Genomic DNA, 17,194 nt, shown 5'->3' with positions numbered 1-17,194 from the left:
TTCAAATTGCCTATTCAGTCTTATCAGTATGCACAGTTGAGATTGCTCTCAGGTACGGTATACATCCTGTTCAAATATAACCCAAACACAACTATTGACTTATTAGGTCAGAGCCACAGTATGTCATTTCTGTCACTTGTTGTATCATACTGTGGATTCTGTCCTATCACTCTAGGCAGAAATGACTCTTGATTGTCGTGTAACTAGTATACACATCATGTAGTGCTTTATTCAATTTGTTCTAAGTATTTGTATGTGTGAAATCAAGATGTAGGATACTGTACATCCTTCAATTCGTATTTTATTATGACCGCAGCTCAATTGGTAGCCCAATGTAATCTAATGTAAGGTATCATATCATACTAAAGCAGTCGAACGTAATATATTATAAATGGGCCAAAGCTGGTGCAATCAAGACTTTGGATACTATACGTCTTACAATTTGTATTATATTGTACGACAGCTATTCCATCAATAGCCTAATGTAATGTAACCTAACGTAAGGTAGCATATCATACTAAATGGCGTGGCACGGATTTACGTACAGAATAATATGTTTAGTGACAGATACTACTGCACTGTTGGAGCTAGGAACACTAAGCATTTCGCTACACCCGCAATAACGTCGGCTAAATATGTGTATGTGACTAATAAAATTTGATTTGATTTGACAGGCGGGTTTTAGGGACAGGAGGCTCGACTCCAGAGCTGCCGCTTGATACTAGGATCGGATGTATAGGATGTAGTATAGGATGCATTCAGGGCCTTTCAGGAGGATCCTGTGATACCTATGGGGTCTTTGTTTGTTGACGGTTCTAGAGTGAGGGGGAATACTGTAGTGCTTAATACATGAGAGTAAAGTAGAAATGTAATGCAGACACGGTCCGCAGATTTTTCTACTATTCTCTAATTCAATGTATACTGAGATGTAGTAACAGTTCTAAAAAGAAGTCATACCAGTACCCGTCCAAGCAGGTACACGGATGTCAGAAAGAATATCGTATGATGTGACGTCATTACGTTTTAACATTGTTTTTGCAAAGATGGCGGTGGTTGAGTGAATGGGACGATACAGCCCCTTTAGTTTGAAAAATATATTTATTCTAAGGTATTTCAGTTTATTTTCCGACAATCTGATTTAAATAGTTTATTTTCTGAAATTCCTTAATAAATAGATTCTTATTAAACGAAGAACTAGAATGGTAATATGACACAGAGCAAAAAGAAGAAACGGGCGAATCGCAGTCTCCTGCTGGCGAAAAAAATTATTATCAAGGATGGAGGAACGGTGAGTTTCCACCTAAATGACAGTATTTGCCATCGTATTTCTTGAGATTAACTAGCAGCATTTGGTATGTCTACAATATGTCACATTTCGCGAGCTAGCTAGCTCCTGCTTGCTAGCGTCCGGGAAGTTCATCATATGCCTCTTCATAGTTCTCTCAAAAACAACATAGCTAACGTTAGCTAGTTGGCTGGCTAGCACCAGATGTGTGGCACTAGCTAGCTAAGTTAGCTAGCATATCAGTATATTTGACAGTAATTTAGCTAGATGCCATCTGAGGTGGACAAGTATTAGCTAGCTGACTAGCTAGGGAAGTAACTTTTAAACACTATTGTTAAAAAGGTGGCTAGGCTAATAGAGTTCCATAACCATGGGCAAGCTTTCTAGCTAGCCGTTTGTTTAGTTCAATGATGTTATAGTTATTCAGCAATATGGTAGCTAGCTAAATTCCTAACATTGCTTACTGAAATCAACAACAACTAAAGTGAAATTTGCCAAGACTGCAACACCGCTACTTGCTCTAGTGTCAATTATGAATGTTGTGTAAGCAGGAAGATGCCCCACTGTGTATTATGGTGACTTATTGCTGAGTTGACCTTTTAATATATCTTCTTTGAAAGTAAGACAGTTGAGTATTACTTGTTTCTTGTTGACACACTTACATAGTTATTCCACTCTGTTCACCAGGCACAAGGTTTTGGAGCTCCCAGCGTGTACCATGCTGTAATTGTCATCTTTTTGGAATTTTTTGCCTGGGGCCTGCTTACAGCACCCACTTTGGTGGTATGTTGTCTTGTTTATGACCTATTATTTAATACAGTATGATTTGTTGGCTGCTGATGAAACTATGTTGAAGACCTTCTCCAATTTACAGTATCCACTCTCTGTTCCTGTCCCCTTCCAATCCAGGTCCTACATGAGACGTTCCCGAAGCATACGTTTCTGATGAATGGCTTGATCCAGGGGGTAAAGGTATGGTGTTTGAACATGTGCTATTATTTTGAACAGTTATCTTTCAATTCTGTTACAATTTTTTGGGGTGTGTGTCTTGCTGTATTACAGGGCCTGCTGTCTTTCCTGAGTGCTCCGCTGATTGGTGCCCTGTCTGATGTGTGGGGTCGGAAGTCTTTTCTCCTGCTCACCGTTTTCTTCACCTGCGCTCCCATTCCACTGATGAAGATAAGCCCGTGGTACGATGGGTCCCAACCTGAGAGAGTTCATAGTTACTGAGATCACCATTTTAAAAGCTGAATCAAGTGTATTATTAACTGAGTGCCATATCCTGCCTCGGGTTTCAGGTGGTACTTTGCAGTTATCTCGGTGTCCGGTGTGTTCGCTGTTACATTCTCTGTGGTCTTTGCCTATGTGGCTGACATCACGCAGGAGCATGAGCGCAGCATGGCCTATGGACTGGTGTGTATTGAACATTACCTACGCAGTTTCTTCTAATCTTGTTTACCACAGCACCTTTTTTGATTCAGGGATTTGTGGTTCATTGCTAAAATAGTACATCATTCAGAACCTATTTGCAGATTTGTCCCTCTTAAACAAAGCAGAAATTATGCTAAAAACAAAAGTGAAACTACAATTTCATTCAAAGAGTAGTAGTAGTAGCAGAGCTTGGCAGTAGTAAACCTTGTCTACTCTTGTTCGTTAGGTGTCGGCCACCTTTGCTGCTAGCCTGGTGACGAGCCCGGCCATTGGCGCCTACTTGGGCCGTGTGTACGGGGACGGCCTGGTGGTGGTGCTGGCCTCGGCCATCGCTATGCTGGACATCTGCTTTATCCTGGTGGCCGTGCCTGAGTCTCTACCTGAGAAGATGAGGCCAGCGTCCTGGGGGGCTCCCATCTCCTGGGAACAAGCCGACCCCTTTGCTGTGAGTACCTGTCCACCTCTAAAGGCTCAGTCAGTCAGTGTTATTATTTTGTGTAGCCATTATTAGTGTGCTTTCAGAACGCAAAATGATAAACCTCTTGAAAATGTGTGCTTCAGTTTGGCACTATGATCAGTGGTGCAGCTAGAAATTTGGGGGGTCTCAAAGAGACCGAGGCGGAATATGGACATTTTTCATTTCTGTTGCATCACAGTCCTCCTGACTGCTGACGTTGGGGTCATTTAGAAATCCCAAAAAGGTTATACGGGTAATGTGTGTCTGTTTTCAAGGGACAATGGTATCAACGGAATTGGTGGCGGGGGGGTGGAGGCCGGTATTGTTTATGATTAAAAGAGGGCTTAGGAATAGAATGTGGTGAGAATGGCTGTGCTGCAAGACCCCCGCCCATGGTTCCCCTTAGGGAAACATTATAGCATCTGTTTTTGTGTTGACACTTTCAACTAGCTACTCATGTTACAAGTGGTCCTCTTCAGTCTTCCTATTTCCCTACAATAGCTCTATCACTTAAGCTACTGTTTTCATTCAAGTTCATAGAAGAACAAGACCACCTGATGTCGTATGCATTTGGGAAGAGAAACTTGACAAGTTCTAATGTGGTTAGTTGTAAACGTAACGATTCATGTATTTGGACCAACTTGTTTGGTACTGGCCATGTTAGTTTTACCTCGTCTTTAATTTATGCGCACTGTTTTCATAATTTCTCTATAGTAGGCTTTCAGCGAGTGGCGGTGGTTCTAATTGCACATTGGCACAAACGGTGCCCAAAACAGTGCAGGAATAGTACACAATAAATCATATTTGATAAACACAATTGGATTTACCCAGAATAAGGAACAAACATTCATGGCGCATTTAGGCCAGGATGTGGTCTTTGTCAGCCAAACCTGAACTTCCCCTAAGGTGGGTTGTTTGAAGGAGCCAAGGTGGTGTGTGTGTGTGTAAAAGGGGGAGGGAGTTCAACAGGCTGTTAGACAGACGCCAAATAGGGGAACAATTAACCTTTCATAATCCTCTATATTGCTGAGGGGCTGTACAACAACAGTTAAAGCTACATGGCACAATGTACAGCAGCTACATGGCACAGCGAAACAGGTCTTCCTCAGGCAATGTTGAGGGGGAAGGCTGACGTGTCGCTGAAATACATCAACATCACATGATATACCAATGATGATTGCAGGGTACTTACAGTGTCTTCAGAAAGTTTTCACACCCCTTGACTTTTTCCATATTTTCTTATTACAGCCTGAATTTAAAATGGATTCAATTGAGATTTTTTTGGTCACTGTCCTACAAATAATGTCAAAGTGGAATTATGTTTATTTTTATTTATTTTTTACAAAAATGTTAAGATGCAATATGTAGAACTTGCTCCACCATTTCCTGGTTGTTAAAATTCGAATAGTTTGTCTAATTTCAGTTTGTGACAAAACAAGTAGTCATTGTGTAGATAATCATTGTAGATCTACCGCTTCTTAGACTTGCTTTCGATACGAATGACAGATTTATAACACAGATTTCTATGAGAATTTGGTCAGGTCGCCCCAAAAATGACATATTGTAGCTGAAATGTCTTGAGTCAATAACTATTCAACCCCTTTTCTTATGGCAAGCCTAAATAGGTTAAGGAGTAAAAATGTGCTTAAGTCAAATGATAAGTTGCATGGACTCTGTGTGCAATGATAGTGTTTAACATGACTACCTCATCTCTGTACCCCACACATACAATTATCTGTAAGGTCCCTCAGTCGAGCAGTGAATTTCAAACACAGATTCAACCACAAAGACCAGGGGGAGTTTCAAGTGCCTCGCAAAGAAGAGCACCTATTGGTAGATCAGTAAAAGCAGACATTGATTATCCCTTTGAGCATGGTGAAGTTGTTAAACTTTGGATGGTGTATCAATACACCCAGTCACTTCAAAGATACAGGCGTCAGGGATTTCACCATGAGGCCAATGGTGACTTAAAAAAACACTTTGAGTTTAACGACTGTGATAGGAGAAAACTGAGGATTAATCAACAACATTGTAGTTACTCCACAATACTAACCTAATTAGAATGAAAAGAAGGAAGCCTGTACAGAATATGCATCCTGTTTTCGACAATGCACAGAAGTGATACTGGGAAAAAATGTGGCAAAGAAATCTACTTTTTGTCCTGAAAGAAAGTGTAATGTTTGGGGATAAATACAACTCATTACTACGTACACCTCTCCATATTTGCAGGCATAGTTGTGGCTGCATCATGTTATAGGTATGCTTGTAAACGTTACGGACTGGGGAGTTTTTCAGGTTATAAAATAAATGGAATTGAGCTAAGCAGAGGCAAAATCCTAGAGGAAAACCTGGTTCAGTCTGCTTTCCACCAGACACTGGAAGATGAATTCACCTTTTCAGCAGGACAATAACTTAAAACACAAGGACAAATCTACACCGGAGGTGCTTACCAAGAAGACAGTGAATTTTCCCGGGTGGCCGAGTTAGAGTTATGACTTAAATCTGCTTGAAAATCTATGGCAAGACCTTAAAATGGTTGTCTAGCAATGATCAAAAACCAATTTGACAGAGCTTGAAGAATATTGAAAAGAAGAATGGGCAAATGTTGTTCAATCCAGGTGTGGAAAGCTCTTAAAGAGCTTACAGTCAGAAAGACTGTAATTTCTGCCAAAGATACTCCTACAAAGTATTGACTCAGGGGTGTAAATAATTATGTAAATGAGATATTTCTGTATTTAATTTTCCCAAAAATTGCAACAAATTCGAAAAACATGTTTTCACTTTGTCATTGTGGGGTATTGCATCAATATAATCAATTTTGAATTCAGGCTGTAACACCACAAAATGTGGAATAAGTCGATGGGTATGTATAGTTTCTCAAGGCACTGCGAAGATAATATCAAGATTGTGTTAATAAATGTAAGTGTGTTATGATGATCGATCCAGGGAAATAAGCATCATCACACGATTGACCTACAAAACTTAAGCTAAAGGAGTATTTATTTTGAGTCCGAGTGAAGTCTCTCTTTTCTTTGCTCTTAACACAATCATCACGATTGACGCTGTATAACGCTGAAGGCCCAAGTCACTGATATTGTAGCATAACAATACAGTATGGGGGTGTTTGTAGGTCAAGGGTTCCCAACCTTTGTTCCCCAGTGCCACCTTTTTCACATTAAACCCCCCCCCCCCCCCCCCCCCTTTTATTTATTTATTTATTATTGTTTATTAAGGTGGCCTATATTAAATACAACAGCAGCTTGACATTATTTAATTTGAGAGACCTAAGAAAAGTGTTGTTTTGAAGCTACTTTCCTGCAATTCTACATAGTTTAACAAGACTCATGAGGTAGACTATTTAAATATGATAGTAATGGATAAGGAAAATATTGGTTTATTATAATGTATATGAACCCTCAATGTAATTATACATGATATAATTTTTCCCGTAAAGTGATTAGATCAGTTGATAGCAACAGTCACGCATTGTATTAGATTACTTCCCAAGCACTTTAGAAGGTCGTAGCTCAGCTTATGAATGTCATGGAGACAAACCAACGATATTCCGACGTGCACCAGAATTGCGTCTTACTCTTGCATTTCACCACTTGATTATATCCTAAAGCATCACGGATAAATGCGTAGTTTTAGATTTGTATAAACAAATTGCAAATTGTTCAAAAAGTACCCCCCGCCCCCCCAATCAAGGAAGGTCCCGCACACCGCCACCAAACGTTGGCTTCCCGTGGGGGGGGGGGCCCCTGTTGTAGGTGGTTATGTGTTGGTGTAATTCTAGGTCTCCTGACTCTCCGACGCAGACCACAGCTGTTTTGTAACTCTACTTCTCTAGTTTGCTCTCTTGGGATGAGACCCAGTTCTCACAATAGGCCTAATTTCCGACCAGGAGTAGTGGTTGGGTGTTCTTGCACATCATATCGTTAACACTTGTTATCACCTACCGTCCTCCTAACCCCTTTTTCTTTCTGTCTCCAGTCTCTAAGGAAAGTGGGCCAGGATTCCACTGTGCTGCTCATCTGTATAACAGTGTTCCTGTCCTATCTCCCTGAGGCTGGCCAGTACTCCAGCTTCTTCCTCTACTTACGACAGGTCGGCAATGTATACTGTCAAATACATAAACGGACGTGTAAGATGCGCGTCAGATGTCAGCCCATCCCCCTATTTCCATTATCAATGTAACTGAGGTCAAGTCCCCTTCATAGTCAGTATATAATTTGGTAGAGTTGTCGAGGGATTTTGACTATGTAGCTCATTCAAAGTATACAACCAAGTTATCATATTTTGCTTGGACCCCTGCTCTTTGCTGCTCACAGCTAGGCCTGTATATATATATCCTTGATGATAGGCATACTAATTTTGTTTCACTGGCAGTACGATCACATTTTCGCTCTCCCTTTTTTCAGATTATGGGATTTTCACCTGAAAATGTTGCAGCTTTCATAGCTGTTCTAGGACTGCTTTCAATCATTGCACAGGTTAGTTGTCATTAACTATCATTACATTAATTATATTTATGTTTTTATATATATATAATGTGTGTGTGTATATCTATCTCACACACACACACAAAATTATGTGGACACCCCTTCAAATTAGTAGATTTGGCTATTTCAGCCACACCTGTTGCTGACAGGTGTATAGAATCAAGCACACAGCCATGCAATCGCCATAGATAAACATTGGCAGTAGAATGGCCTAACTGAAGAGCTCAGTGACAATCAACGTGGCACCGTCATAGGATGCCACCTTTCCAACAAGTCAGTTTGTCAAATTTCTGCCCTGCTAGATCTGCTGTTATTGTGAAGTAGTAACGTCTAGGAGCAACAACGGCTCAGCCGCGAAGTGGTAGGCCACACAAGCTCACAGAACAGGACCACCGAGCACTGTAGCATGTAAACATAGTCTTTCCTCAATTGCAACACTCACTACCGAGTTCCAAACTGCCTCTGGAAGCAACGCAGCACAAGAACTGTTGGTCGGGAGCTTCATGAAGTGGGTTTCCATGGCCATGCAGCCGCACACAAGCCTAAGATCACCATGCGCAATGCCAAGCGTCGGCTGGAGTGGTGTAAAGCTCGCGGCCATTGTACTCTGGAGCAGTGGAAACTCGTTCTCTGGAGTGATGAATCACGCTTCACCATCTGGCAGTCTGACGGACGAATTTGGGTTTGGCGGATGCCAGGAGAACACTACCTGCCCCAATAAATAGTTCCAACTGTACAGTTTGGTGGAGGAGAAATAATGTTCTGGGGCTGTTTTTCATGGGTCGGGCTAGGCCCCTTAGTTCCAGTGAAGGGAAATCTTAACGCTACAGCATACAATGACATTCTAGATGATTCTGTGCTTCCAACTTTGTGAAGGACCTTTGCTGTTTCAGCATGACAATACCCGCCATGCACAAAGTGAGGTCCATACAGAAATGGTTTGTTGAGATCGGTGTGGAAGAACTTGACTGGCTTGTACAGAGCCCTGACCTCAACTCAATTTAACACCTTTGGGATGAATTGGAACGCCGACTGCGAAGCATCAGTGGCCGGCTCTTGTGGCTGAGTGGAAGCAAGTCCCTGCAGCAATGTTCCAACATCTAGTGGAAAGCCTTCCCAGAAGAGTGGAGGCTGTTACAATATATTAATGCCCATGATTTTGGAATGAGATGTTAGACAAGCAGGTGTCCACATACTTTTGGTCATGTAGTATATATCTATATAGTTATTCCATTCTCTGCCATGTTATAACGACCTTTGGTTTGGCCATATAACAAGGACTTTCATTATAGGCATTATGAACATTCCAATAAAGTGTTTCTAATTGTTATTTTTTGTTCCCTTTGTAAAGACTGTAATATTGAGTTTACTCATGCGTTCCATCGGGAATAAGAACACCATCTTGCTCGGCCTTGGGTTCCAGATACTGCAGCTCGCCTGGTATGGGTTTGGCTCCGAGCCATGGTAAGCTTTTTCAAGGCGACTCAAACCATTGAACGCATCTGATGATTCAGTTCAGTGATAGATACTCTTTACAGTGATAGATACTCTTTAAAGTGACTATCTCTCCACAGGATGATGTGGGCAGCAGGGGCTGTAGCAGCCATGTCAAGCATCACTTTCCCAGCAATCAGTGCGTTGGTTTCTCGCACCGCTGAGCCAGACCAACAAGGTTTGTACTTAGTTATAACTTTATTTTGCAACTTTCTTTGATTTGTCTTTTGGCAGGGTCATAAATGCAAATGAGAAATGGTTCTGTTAAAGGGGCAGTTAATCAAAATGACTTATTTTTTTCCTTACCTTGAAACCAGTTAATGCTTAGCCATAGACCACTTTTCAAGGTAAGGAAATAAATATGTACTTTTGCAGAACTATCCCTTTAACTTACCTTGTGAATTAAAAGTTGAATAAACTAATACGAAAATTATTTTGGCGCTCATCCCACAGGGGTGGGCCAGGGGATGGTGACGGGGATCCGAGGTCTGTGTAACGGCCTGGGGCCGGCGCTCTACGGCTTCATCTTCTACATCTTCCACGTGGAGCTAGATGCACCCCCAGACGGCAGCCAGGACACACCGGTCCACACTCAACCCCACCTTCAGCACCTCCCACAGGTTAGCCCCCAGCCCCAAACTTTTCTCCTCCTCCTCATAGTTTTGATACGCAGCCTGAACCCGACGAGGCTTGAATTTGGGTGGAGTTCAACAGCCAGCATACCTCCTCAAAAGTGACCAAGCAGTTCAACAAGGCTCTATCGCTGTCTTAAAAGTGGCTATCATTATTTAGGCACTATGCAATCTTAGAGGTTTGTGGCCACTATTTAATGTTAACTAGTTACCAAGTATTTACGTGACTGTTTTTGAATATGTTTTGTACAAGTGTAACCCTAATTTGTTAAGCATTTTCCTAATTTTGTCAAATTCTCTTGTACCTTTTTATTCCCCCCTCCTCTCCTCAGACGTCCATCATTCCTGGCCCACCTTTTCTCTTCGGAGCATGCTCAGTGCTGCTAGCACTCTTGGTGGCCCTTTTCATACCAGAGCACCCCCACCTGGGCCCCCGGCCTGGCAGCTGGAAGAAGCACAGCTCGCCCCACGGGCACCCCCACAGCCCACAGCCACCCGGGGAGGCCAAAGAGCCCCTACTGCAGGACACAAATGTGTAACACAGACCTGGCTACTCGGCCTGACTCCCCCCCTCTTCAAAACCACACAAAGCAAGAGAGCTCATGTGTAGGTGTAGTAAACAATCAAAATGCTATATTAAGAGTTACCACTATATATGTATACATAGGAGTATGTTTTTTTTTAAAGAAAGTTCTACCCAAAGGCACTATTTGCAATGGCTTATATTTATTAATTTTTTTGTTTTTCCTCAAACTTTTACTTTTTGTTTTTCTTCAACCGTTGTTTTGATGATATTGGACAGGGCAATGCTCAACTCAGGGACATACCTGTTGGGCTGTTTCTGAACACAGTGTGTTCCACAATCAGAAGAGGGAGTCTCTGCACAAAAAACAACAACCTAGAAAGAAAAAGAAGCATCAAAAAAGACTGGTTAGTCCTCTAGAGTTGGGCCTTCAGCTTTACGGAACTGTGTGTGAGAAAAATGACAATGCGGGGCTGAATCGGAAATCCAGTTGAAATTTCCCCCAGATCTCTGCATAAAACAGCCTTAATCCACAAACTAACCACGGAATGTGAAGACGCGATGGACTTGGAATGGTACAGCTGAATTTTTAAAGCACCTTTGTTTTGATGCTTATATCAAACTGCTGCCTATATGAATTCCTACTACCACTTCTTCAGACTGACTGGTGCCTCAATTGGGGTGGGATACTTTTTGGCGGGACCACAAGGAGATATCGTATCAACCCCTGCTTACTATTTGACATCACAGAATGTGACAGATTGGCTTGATATTTTGTCTTTTATTCTCATTTTGTTCATGTACACGGCCAAGTTCCTGACATGTATGGATTGTACAGTTACAGAAAATGATCATACAAGAAGGGTTTGCCTTTAAAAAATATCTCATTTACACGAAGGACACCCTATGTCAGACAACACGTTGCATAGTTACGGAATCCGTAGATCCATCTCGTGGCCTTCTAAAAACCTTTTCACTTGTACAAACAAAATATGTTCTCGTTTTAACTTGCTTATTGACCAAATACCAAAAGTACATATTGAATCATGAAAGTTGTGAAAGTGTGCTCTAGCTATTTATGAGTTGGTGTTCTGTAAAACAGCAATTTCTTGAAATACTGTATGCAGTTTTTTTCTTTTCCATGTATTGTCATTGTTTTGCTGCCTTTTATTTTCAATATTACATTTGTTGACTGACCTTGTAAATATACAGTAAGTATACAACCATGCATTTCAATAAAGTGGAATATTTTGATGGATTTATGGTTGGGAAACTTAGGTAAAGGGAACATTGAGCTAAATCCAAACATGAGATACCAGTATGATGAATCTTGAAGTCAATGCATTTTAGGGTTCCACCCGCAGCCTTTTATTGTACACTATGTGATAGGATACACACTTATCAATATAATTTTGCATGTTTTGCTGTGTTGGGCAGCAGGCTGTAATTGACGACAGGTGAGATGGACACATTGCTGGCAGTTATTTCACCAAGAAAAAGTTAAATGTCACGCTATATTTCTAGTTTGTCTTCAAATGGTTCTGTAAGCTTGATTTGGCAATGCAACTATTTGAGGAGATCCACAAGATGCAACTTCTGTTTCAAGACGACAAACCAACAGATTTAATTGCAGTTGATCAGAGGCTTGACCACTGACATTTTTGGAAAACAAAATTTTAATATACATACATATATGTATATATTCATACCCATAGGTGCAGTTTTTACACAGAAAAACACTTCAGCAGCAATCATATCCTGACATTCAAGTGGAGCAATAACCATAGTAAAGGTGTTAAGACTGTTCATCAATGAGCTGGTGATTCCTCGTTAACCATTGAAAAGGGTAACTTCTCAAATGGCAGCTTTTCCTGGGCAACACTATTAAGAATGTTTTCACACTGGCTCAAGTGTCATTTGGACTAGGGCTTGAGTATTTTAAAAATTGTATTTAACCAGGAAGGGCTCATTGAGATTTGAAATCTCATTTTCAAGAGATTCCTGGCCAAGATAGGCAACACCAAGTCATAACACAATTACAGACAGACATGAACAACTACAGGTAATCTAGTAAAAAAAACAATTCACAGGAGAAGAACAAAATACCCAGAGATGGTTGTCCATCTGGAAGGTTCTCCCATCTCCACAGAAGAACTCTGGAGCTCTGTCAGAATGACCATCGGGTTTTGGTCACTTCCCTGACCAAAGCCTTTCTCCCCGGATTGCTCAGTTGGGCCAGGCGGTTAGCTCTAGGAAGAGTCTTGGTGGTTCATTTCGATGAGACATGGTGAAGCCCTAAAATTGCCTACCCTGGAAGCCTGTGTTTCAGACATAAGTGGATGGCTGAAAATGTTCTACTTTTAAACTAGGACAAAACAGAGATGCTTGTTCTAGGTCCCAAGAAACAAAGAGATCTTCTGTTGAATCTGACAATTAATCTTGATGGTTGTACAGTCGTCTCAAATTAAACTGAAGGACCTCGGCGTTACTCTGGACCCTGATCTCTCTTTTGACGATCATATCAAGACTGTTTCAAGGACAGCTTTTTTTCCATCTACGTAACATTGCAGAAATCAGAAACTTTCTGTCCAAAAATGCAGAAAAATTAATCCATGCTTTGTTACTTCTAGGTTAGACTACTGCAATGCTCTACTTTCCGGCTACCCAGATAAAGCACTAAATAAACTTCAGTTAGTGCTAAACACGGCTGCTAGATTCTTGACTAGAAACAAAAAAAAATATCACATTACTCCAGTGCTAGCCTCCACACTGGCTTCCTGTTAAGGCAAGGGCTGATTTCAAGGTTTTACTGCTAACCTACAAAGCATTGCATGGGCTTGCTCCTACCTATCTTTCCGACTTGGTCCTGCCGTACACACCTACACGTATGCTACGGTCACAAGACGCTGGCCTCCTTACTGTCCCTAGAATTTCTAAGCAAACAGCTGGAGGCAGGGCTTTCTCCTATAGAGCTCCATTTTTATGGAATGGTCTGCCCATCCATGTGAGAGACGCAGACTCGGTCTCAACCTTTAAGTCTTTACTGAAGACTCATCTCTTCAGTAGGTCATATGATTTTAGAGAGGAATGGAACATTTGATATAGGCCGATAGTTTTTATATTTTCTGGGTCAAGGTTTGGCTTTTTCAAGAGAGGCTTTATTACTGCCACTTTTAGTGAGTTTGGTGCACATCCGGTGGATAGAGAGCCCTTTATTATGTTCACCATAGGAGGGCCAAGCACAGGAAGCAGCACTTTCAGTAGTTTAGTTGGAATGGGGTCCAGTATGCAGCTTGAAGGTTTAGAGGCCATGATTATTTTCATCATTGTGTCAAGAGATATAGTGTTAAAAAACTTGAGTGTCTCCCTTGATCCTAGGTTCTGGCAGAGTTGTGCAGACTCAGGACAGCTGAGCTTTAGAGGAATACGCAGATTTAAAGAGGAGTCCATAATTTGCTTTCTAATGATCATGATCTGTTCCTTAAATAAGTTCATGAATTTATTACTGCTGAAGTGAAAGCCATCCTCTCTTGGGGAATGCTGCTTTTTAGTTAGCTTTGCGACAGTATCAAAAATACATTTAGGATTGTTCTTATTTTTCTCAATTAAGTTGGAAAAATAGGCTGATCGAGCAGCAGTGAGGGCTCTTCGATACTGCACGGTACCATCTTTCCAAGCTACTCGGAAGACTTCCAGTTTGGTGTGGCACCATTTCCGTTCCAATTTTCTGGAAGCTTGGTTCAGAGCTAGGGTATTTTCTGTATACCAGGGAGCTAGTTTCTTATGACAAATGTTTTTTGTTTTTAGGGGTGCGACTGCATCTAGGATATTGCCCAAGGTTAAATTGAGTTCCTCAGTTAGGTGGTTAACTGATTTTTGTTCTCTGACATCCTTGGGTAGGCAGAGGGAGTCTGGAAGGGCATCAAGGAATCTTTGGGTTGTCTGAGAATTTATAGCACAACTTTTGATGCTCCTTGGTCTGAGCAGATTATTTGTTGCGATTGCAAACGTAATAAAATGGTGGTCCGATAGTTCAGGGTTTTGAGAAAAACATTAAGATCCACAACATTTATACCATGGGACAAAACTAGGTCCAGAATATGACTGTGGCAGTGAGTAGGTCCAGAGACATGTTGGACAAAACTCACTGAGTCGATGATGGCTCCGAAAGCCTTTTGGAGTGGGTTTGTGGACTTTTCCATGTGAATATTAAAGTCACCAAAAATTAGAATATTATCTGCTATGACTACAAGGTCCAATAGGAATTCATGGAACTCAGTGAGGAACACTGTATATGGCCCAGGAGGCCTGTAAACAGTAGCTATAACAAGTGATTGGGTAGGATGCATAGATTTCATGACTAGAAGCTCAAAAGACAAAAACGTCATTTTTTTTGTAAATTGAAATTTGCTTTCGTAAATGTTAGCAATAATGTCTAAACATGTTTTCGCTTTGTCATTATGGGGTATTGTGTGTAGATTGCTGAGGATATTTTAAATCCATTTTAAAATACGGCTGTGATGTAACAAAATGTGGAAAAAGGGTCTGAATACTTTCCCAAGGCACAATTGGGTACTTACATTCCAGGATACTTACCTTCCATGTTAATGTTTTAACCTGTGCTCTTTTTCCAAATATTTATTAAAAGGGATTGTTATCAAGCCACTTGATTGGTTTGCCAAAAATGTAGTTTGTTGGTTGTTTAAAAAAATCACTTGCCACGTTTTACTCGCAACTACACTCGATACTCTGGGTTGGATTAAATGCAGAAGACACATTTCAGTCAAAGGCATTCAGTTGTACAACTGACTAGGTATACCCCTTTCCCTTACATATCTATTCAATTTAACCCTGGAATGTAAAGAAATTCCAAAGATCTGGAAATCAGCATTTGTCCTAGGATATTTTTCAATCCATTTTAGAATAAGGCTGTAATGTAACAAAATGTGGAAAAAGTCAAGACGTCTGAATACCTTCCAAAGGCACTGTATCTACTAGTATGCTAGCAGATACCATAGACTTCCAGTCATTGCTCTAATGCTAGTTAGCAATTTCGCTAATGCTAGTTAGCAACTTCCTTCAAGCTGCACGCAGACATAAAAATGGTATCTACAAGTTCATCTGACTCTGGGGAAGTAGATAAAGGTCTTCATTGCCAAAATCCTGAAGTATCCCTTTAAGCCTATTGGGTTTTGAACCTATGGGTATTCAATATTCCATAAAATTATCAAGGATAAACATCACTCACCTACCTACAGTCATGGCCAAAAGCTTTGAGAATGACTCAAATATAAATTTCCACAAGGTTTGCTGCTTCAGTGTGTTTAGATATTTTTGTCAGATGTTACCATGGAATACTGAAGTATAATTACAAGCATTTCATACGTGTCAAAGGCTTTTATTGACAATTACATGAAGTTGATGCAAAGTCAATATTTGCAGTGTTGACAATTATTTTTCAAGACCTCTGCAATCCGCCCTGGCATGCTGTCAATTAACTTCTGGACCACATCCTGACTGATGGCAGCCCATTCTTGCATAATCAATGCTTGGAGTTTGTCAGAATTTGTGGGTTTTTGTTTGTCCACCCACCTCTTGAGGATTGACCACAAATTCTCAATGGGATTAAGGTCTGGGGAGTTTCCTGGCCATGGACCCAAAATATTGATATTTTGTTCCCCGAGCCACTTAGTTATCTCTTTTGCCTTATGGCAAGGTGCTCCATCATGCTGGAAAAGGCATTGTTTGTCACCAAACTGTTCCTGGATGGTTGGGAGAAGTTGCTCTCGGAGGATGTGTTGGTACCATTCTTTATTCATGGCTGTGTTCTTAGGCAAAACTGTGAGTGAGCCCACTCCCTTGGGTGAGAAGCAACCCAACACATGAATGGTCTCAGGATGCTTTACTGTTGGCATGACACAGGACTGATGGTAGAGCTCACCTTGTCTTCTCCGGACAAGCCTTTTTCCTGATGCCCCAAACAATCGGAAAGGGGATTCATCAGAGAAAATGACTTTACCCCAGTCCTCAGCAGTCCAATCCCTGTACCTTTTGCAGAATATCAGTCTGTCCCTGATATTTTTCCTGGAGAGAAGTGGCTTCTTTGCTGTCCTTCTTGACACCAGGCCATCCTCCAAAAGTCTTTGCCTCACTGTGCATGCAGATGCACTCACACCTGCCTGCTGCCATTCCTGAGAAAGCTCTGTACTGGTGGTGCCTCAATCCCGCAGCTGAATCAACTTTAGGAGACGGTCCTGGCGCTTGCTGGACTTTCTTGGGCGCCCTGAAGCCTTCTTCACAACAATTGAACCGCTCTCCTTTGAAGTTCTTGATGATCCAATAAATGGTTGATTTAGGTGCAATCTTACTGGCAGCAATATCCTTGCCTGTGAAGCCCTTTTTGTGCAAAGCAATGATAACGGCATGTGTTTCCTTGCAGGTAACCATGGTTGACAGAGGAAGAACAATGATTCCAAGCACCACCCTCCTTTTGAAGCTTCCAGTCTGTTATTCGAACTCAATCAGCATGACAGAGTGATCTCCAGCCTTGTCCTCGTCAACACTCACACCTGTGTTAACGAGATAATCAATGACATGATGTCAGCTGGTCCTTTTGTGGTAGGGCTGAAAGGCAGTGGAAATGTTTTTGGGGGGATTCAGTTCATTTGCATGGCAAAGAGGGACTTTGCAATTAATTGCAATTCATCTGATCACGCTTCATAACATTCTGGAGTATATGCAAATTGCCATCATACAAACTGAGGCAGCAGATTTTGTGAACATTAATATTTGTGTCATTCTCAAAACTTTTGGCCACAACTGTACACCGGCCCTTTGACCTTGTTGCTTCTGCATATCTTGTTTAGTTTG

At 41.3% G+C, this 17,194-nt stretch overlaps 1 protein-coding gene across 1 annotated transcript; it reads left to right on the top strand.

Annotated features, from left to right (window-relative positions):
* The first annotated feature begins 1,009 nt into the window (after nt 1–1,009).
* LOC139409051 (hippocampus abundant transcript 1 protein) lies at nt 1,010–11,582 on the top strand. The gene is made up of 12 exons (XM_071153710.1): nt 1,010–1,288; nt 1,973–2,068; nt 2,195–2,257; nt 2,348–2,475; nt 2,584–2,698; nt 2,943–3,161; nt 7,167–7,280; nt 7,595–7,666; nt 9,027–9,139; nt 9,250–9,347; nt 9,623–9,789; nt 10,134–11,582. The coding sequence occupies exons 1-12, from the start codon at nt 1,208–1,210 to the stop codon at nt 10,338–10,340; spliced, it is 1,473 nt and encodes a 490-aa protein (XP_071009811.1). The 5' UTR covers nt 1,010–1,207; the 3' UTR covers nt 10,341–11,582.
* The last annotated feature ends 5,612 nt before the right edge of the window (nt 11,583–17,194 follow it).

This window comes from Oncorhynchus clarkii, chromosome 5 (assembly GCF_045791955.1).
Source record: "Oncorhynchus clarkii lewisi isolate Uvic-CL-2024 chromosome 5, UVic_Ocla_1.0, whole genome shotgun sequence".
Lineage (NCBI taxonomy): Eukaryota > Metazoa > Chordata > Actinopteri > Salmoniformes > Salmonidae > Oncorhynchus > Oncorhynchus clarkii.
This window is presented reverse-complemented; position numbering and strand designations above follow the sequence as displayed.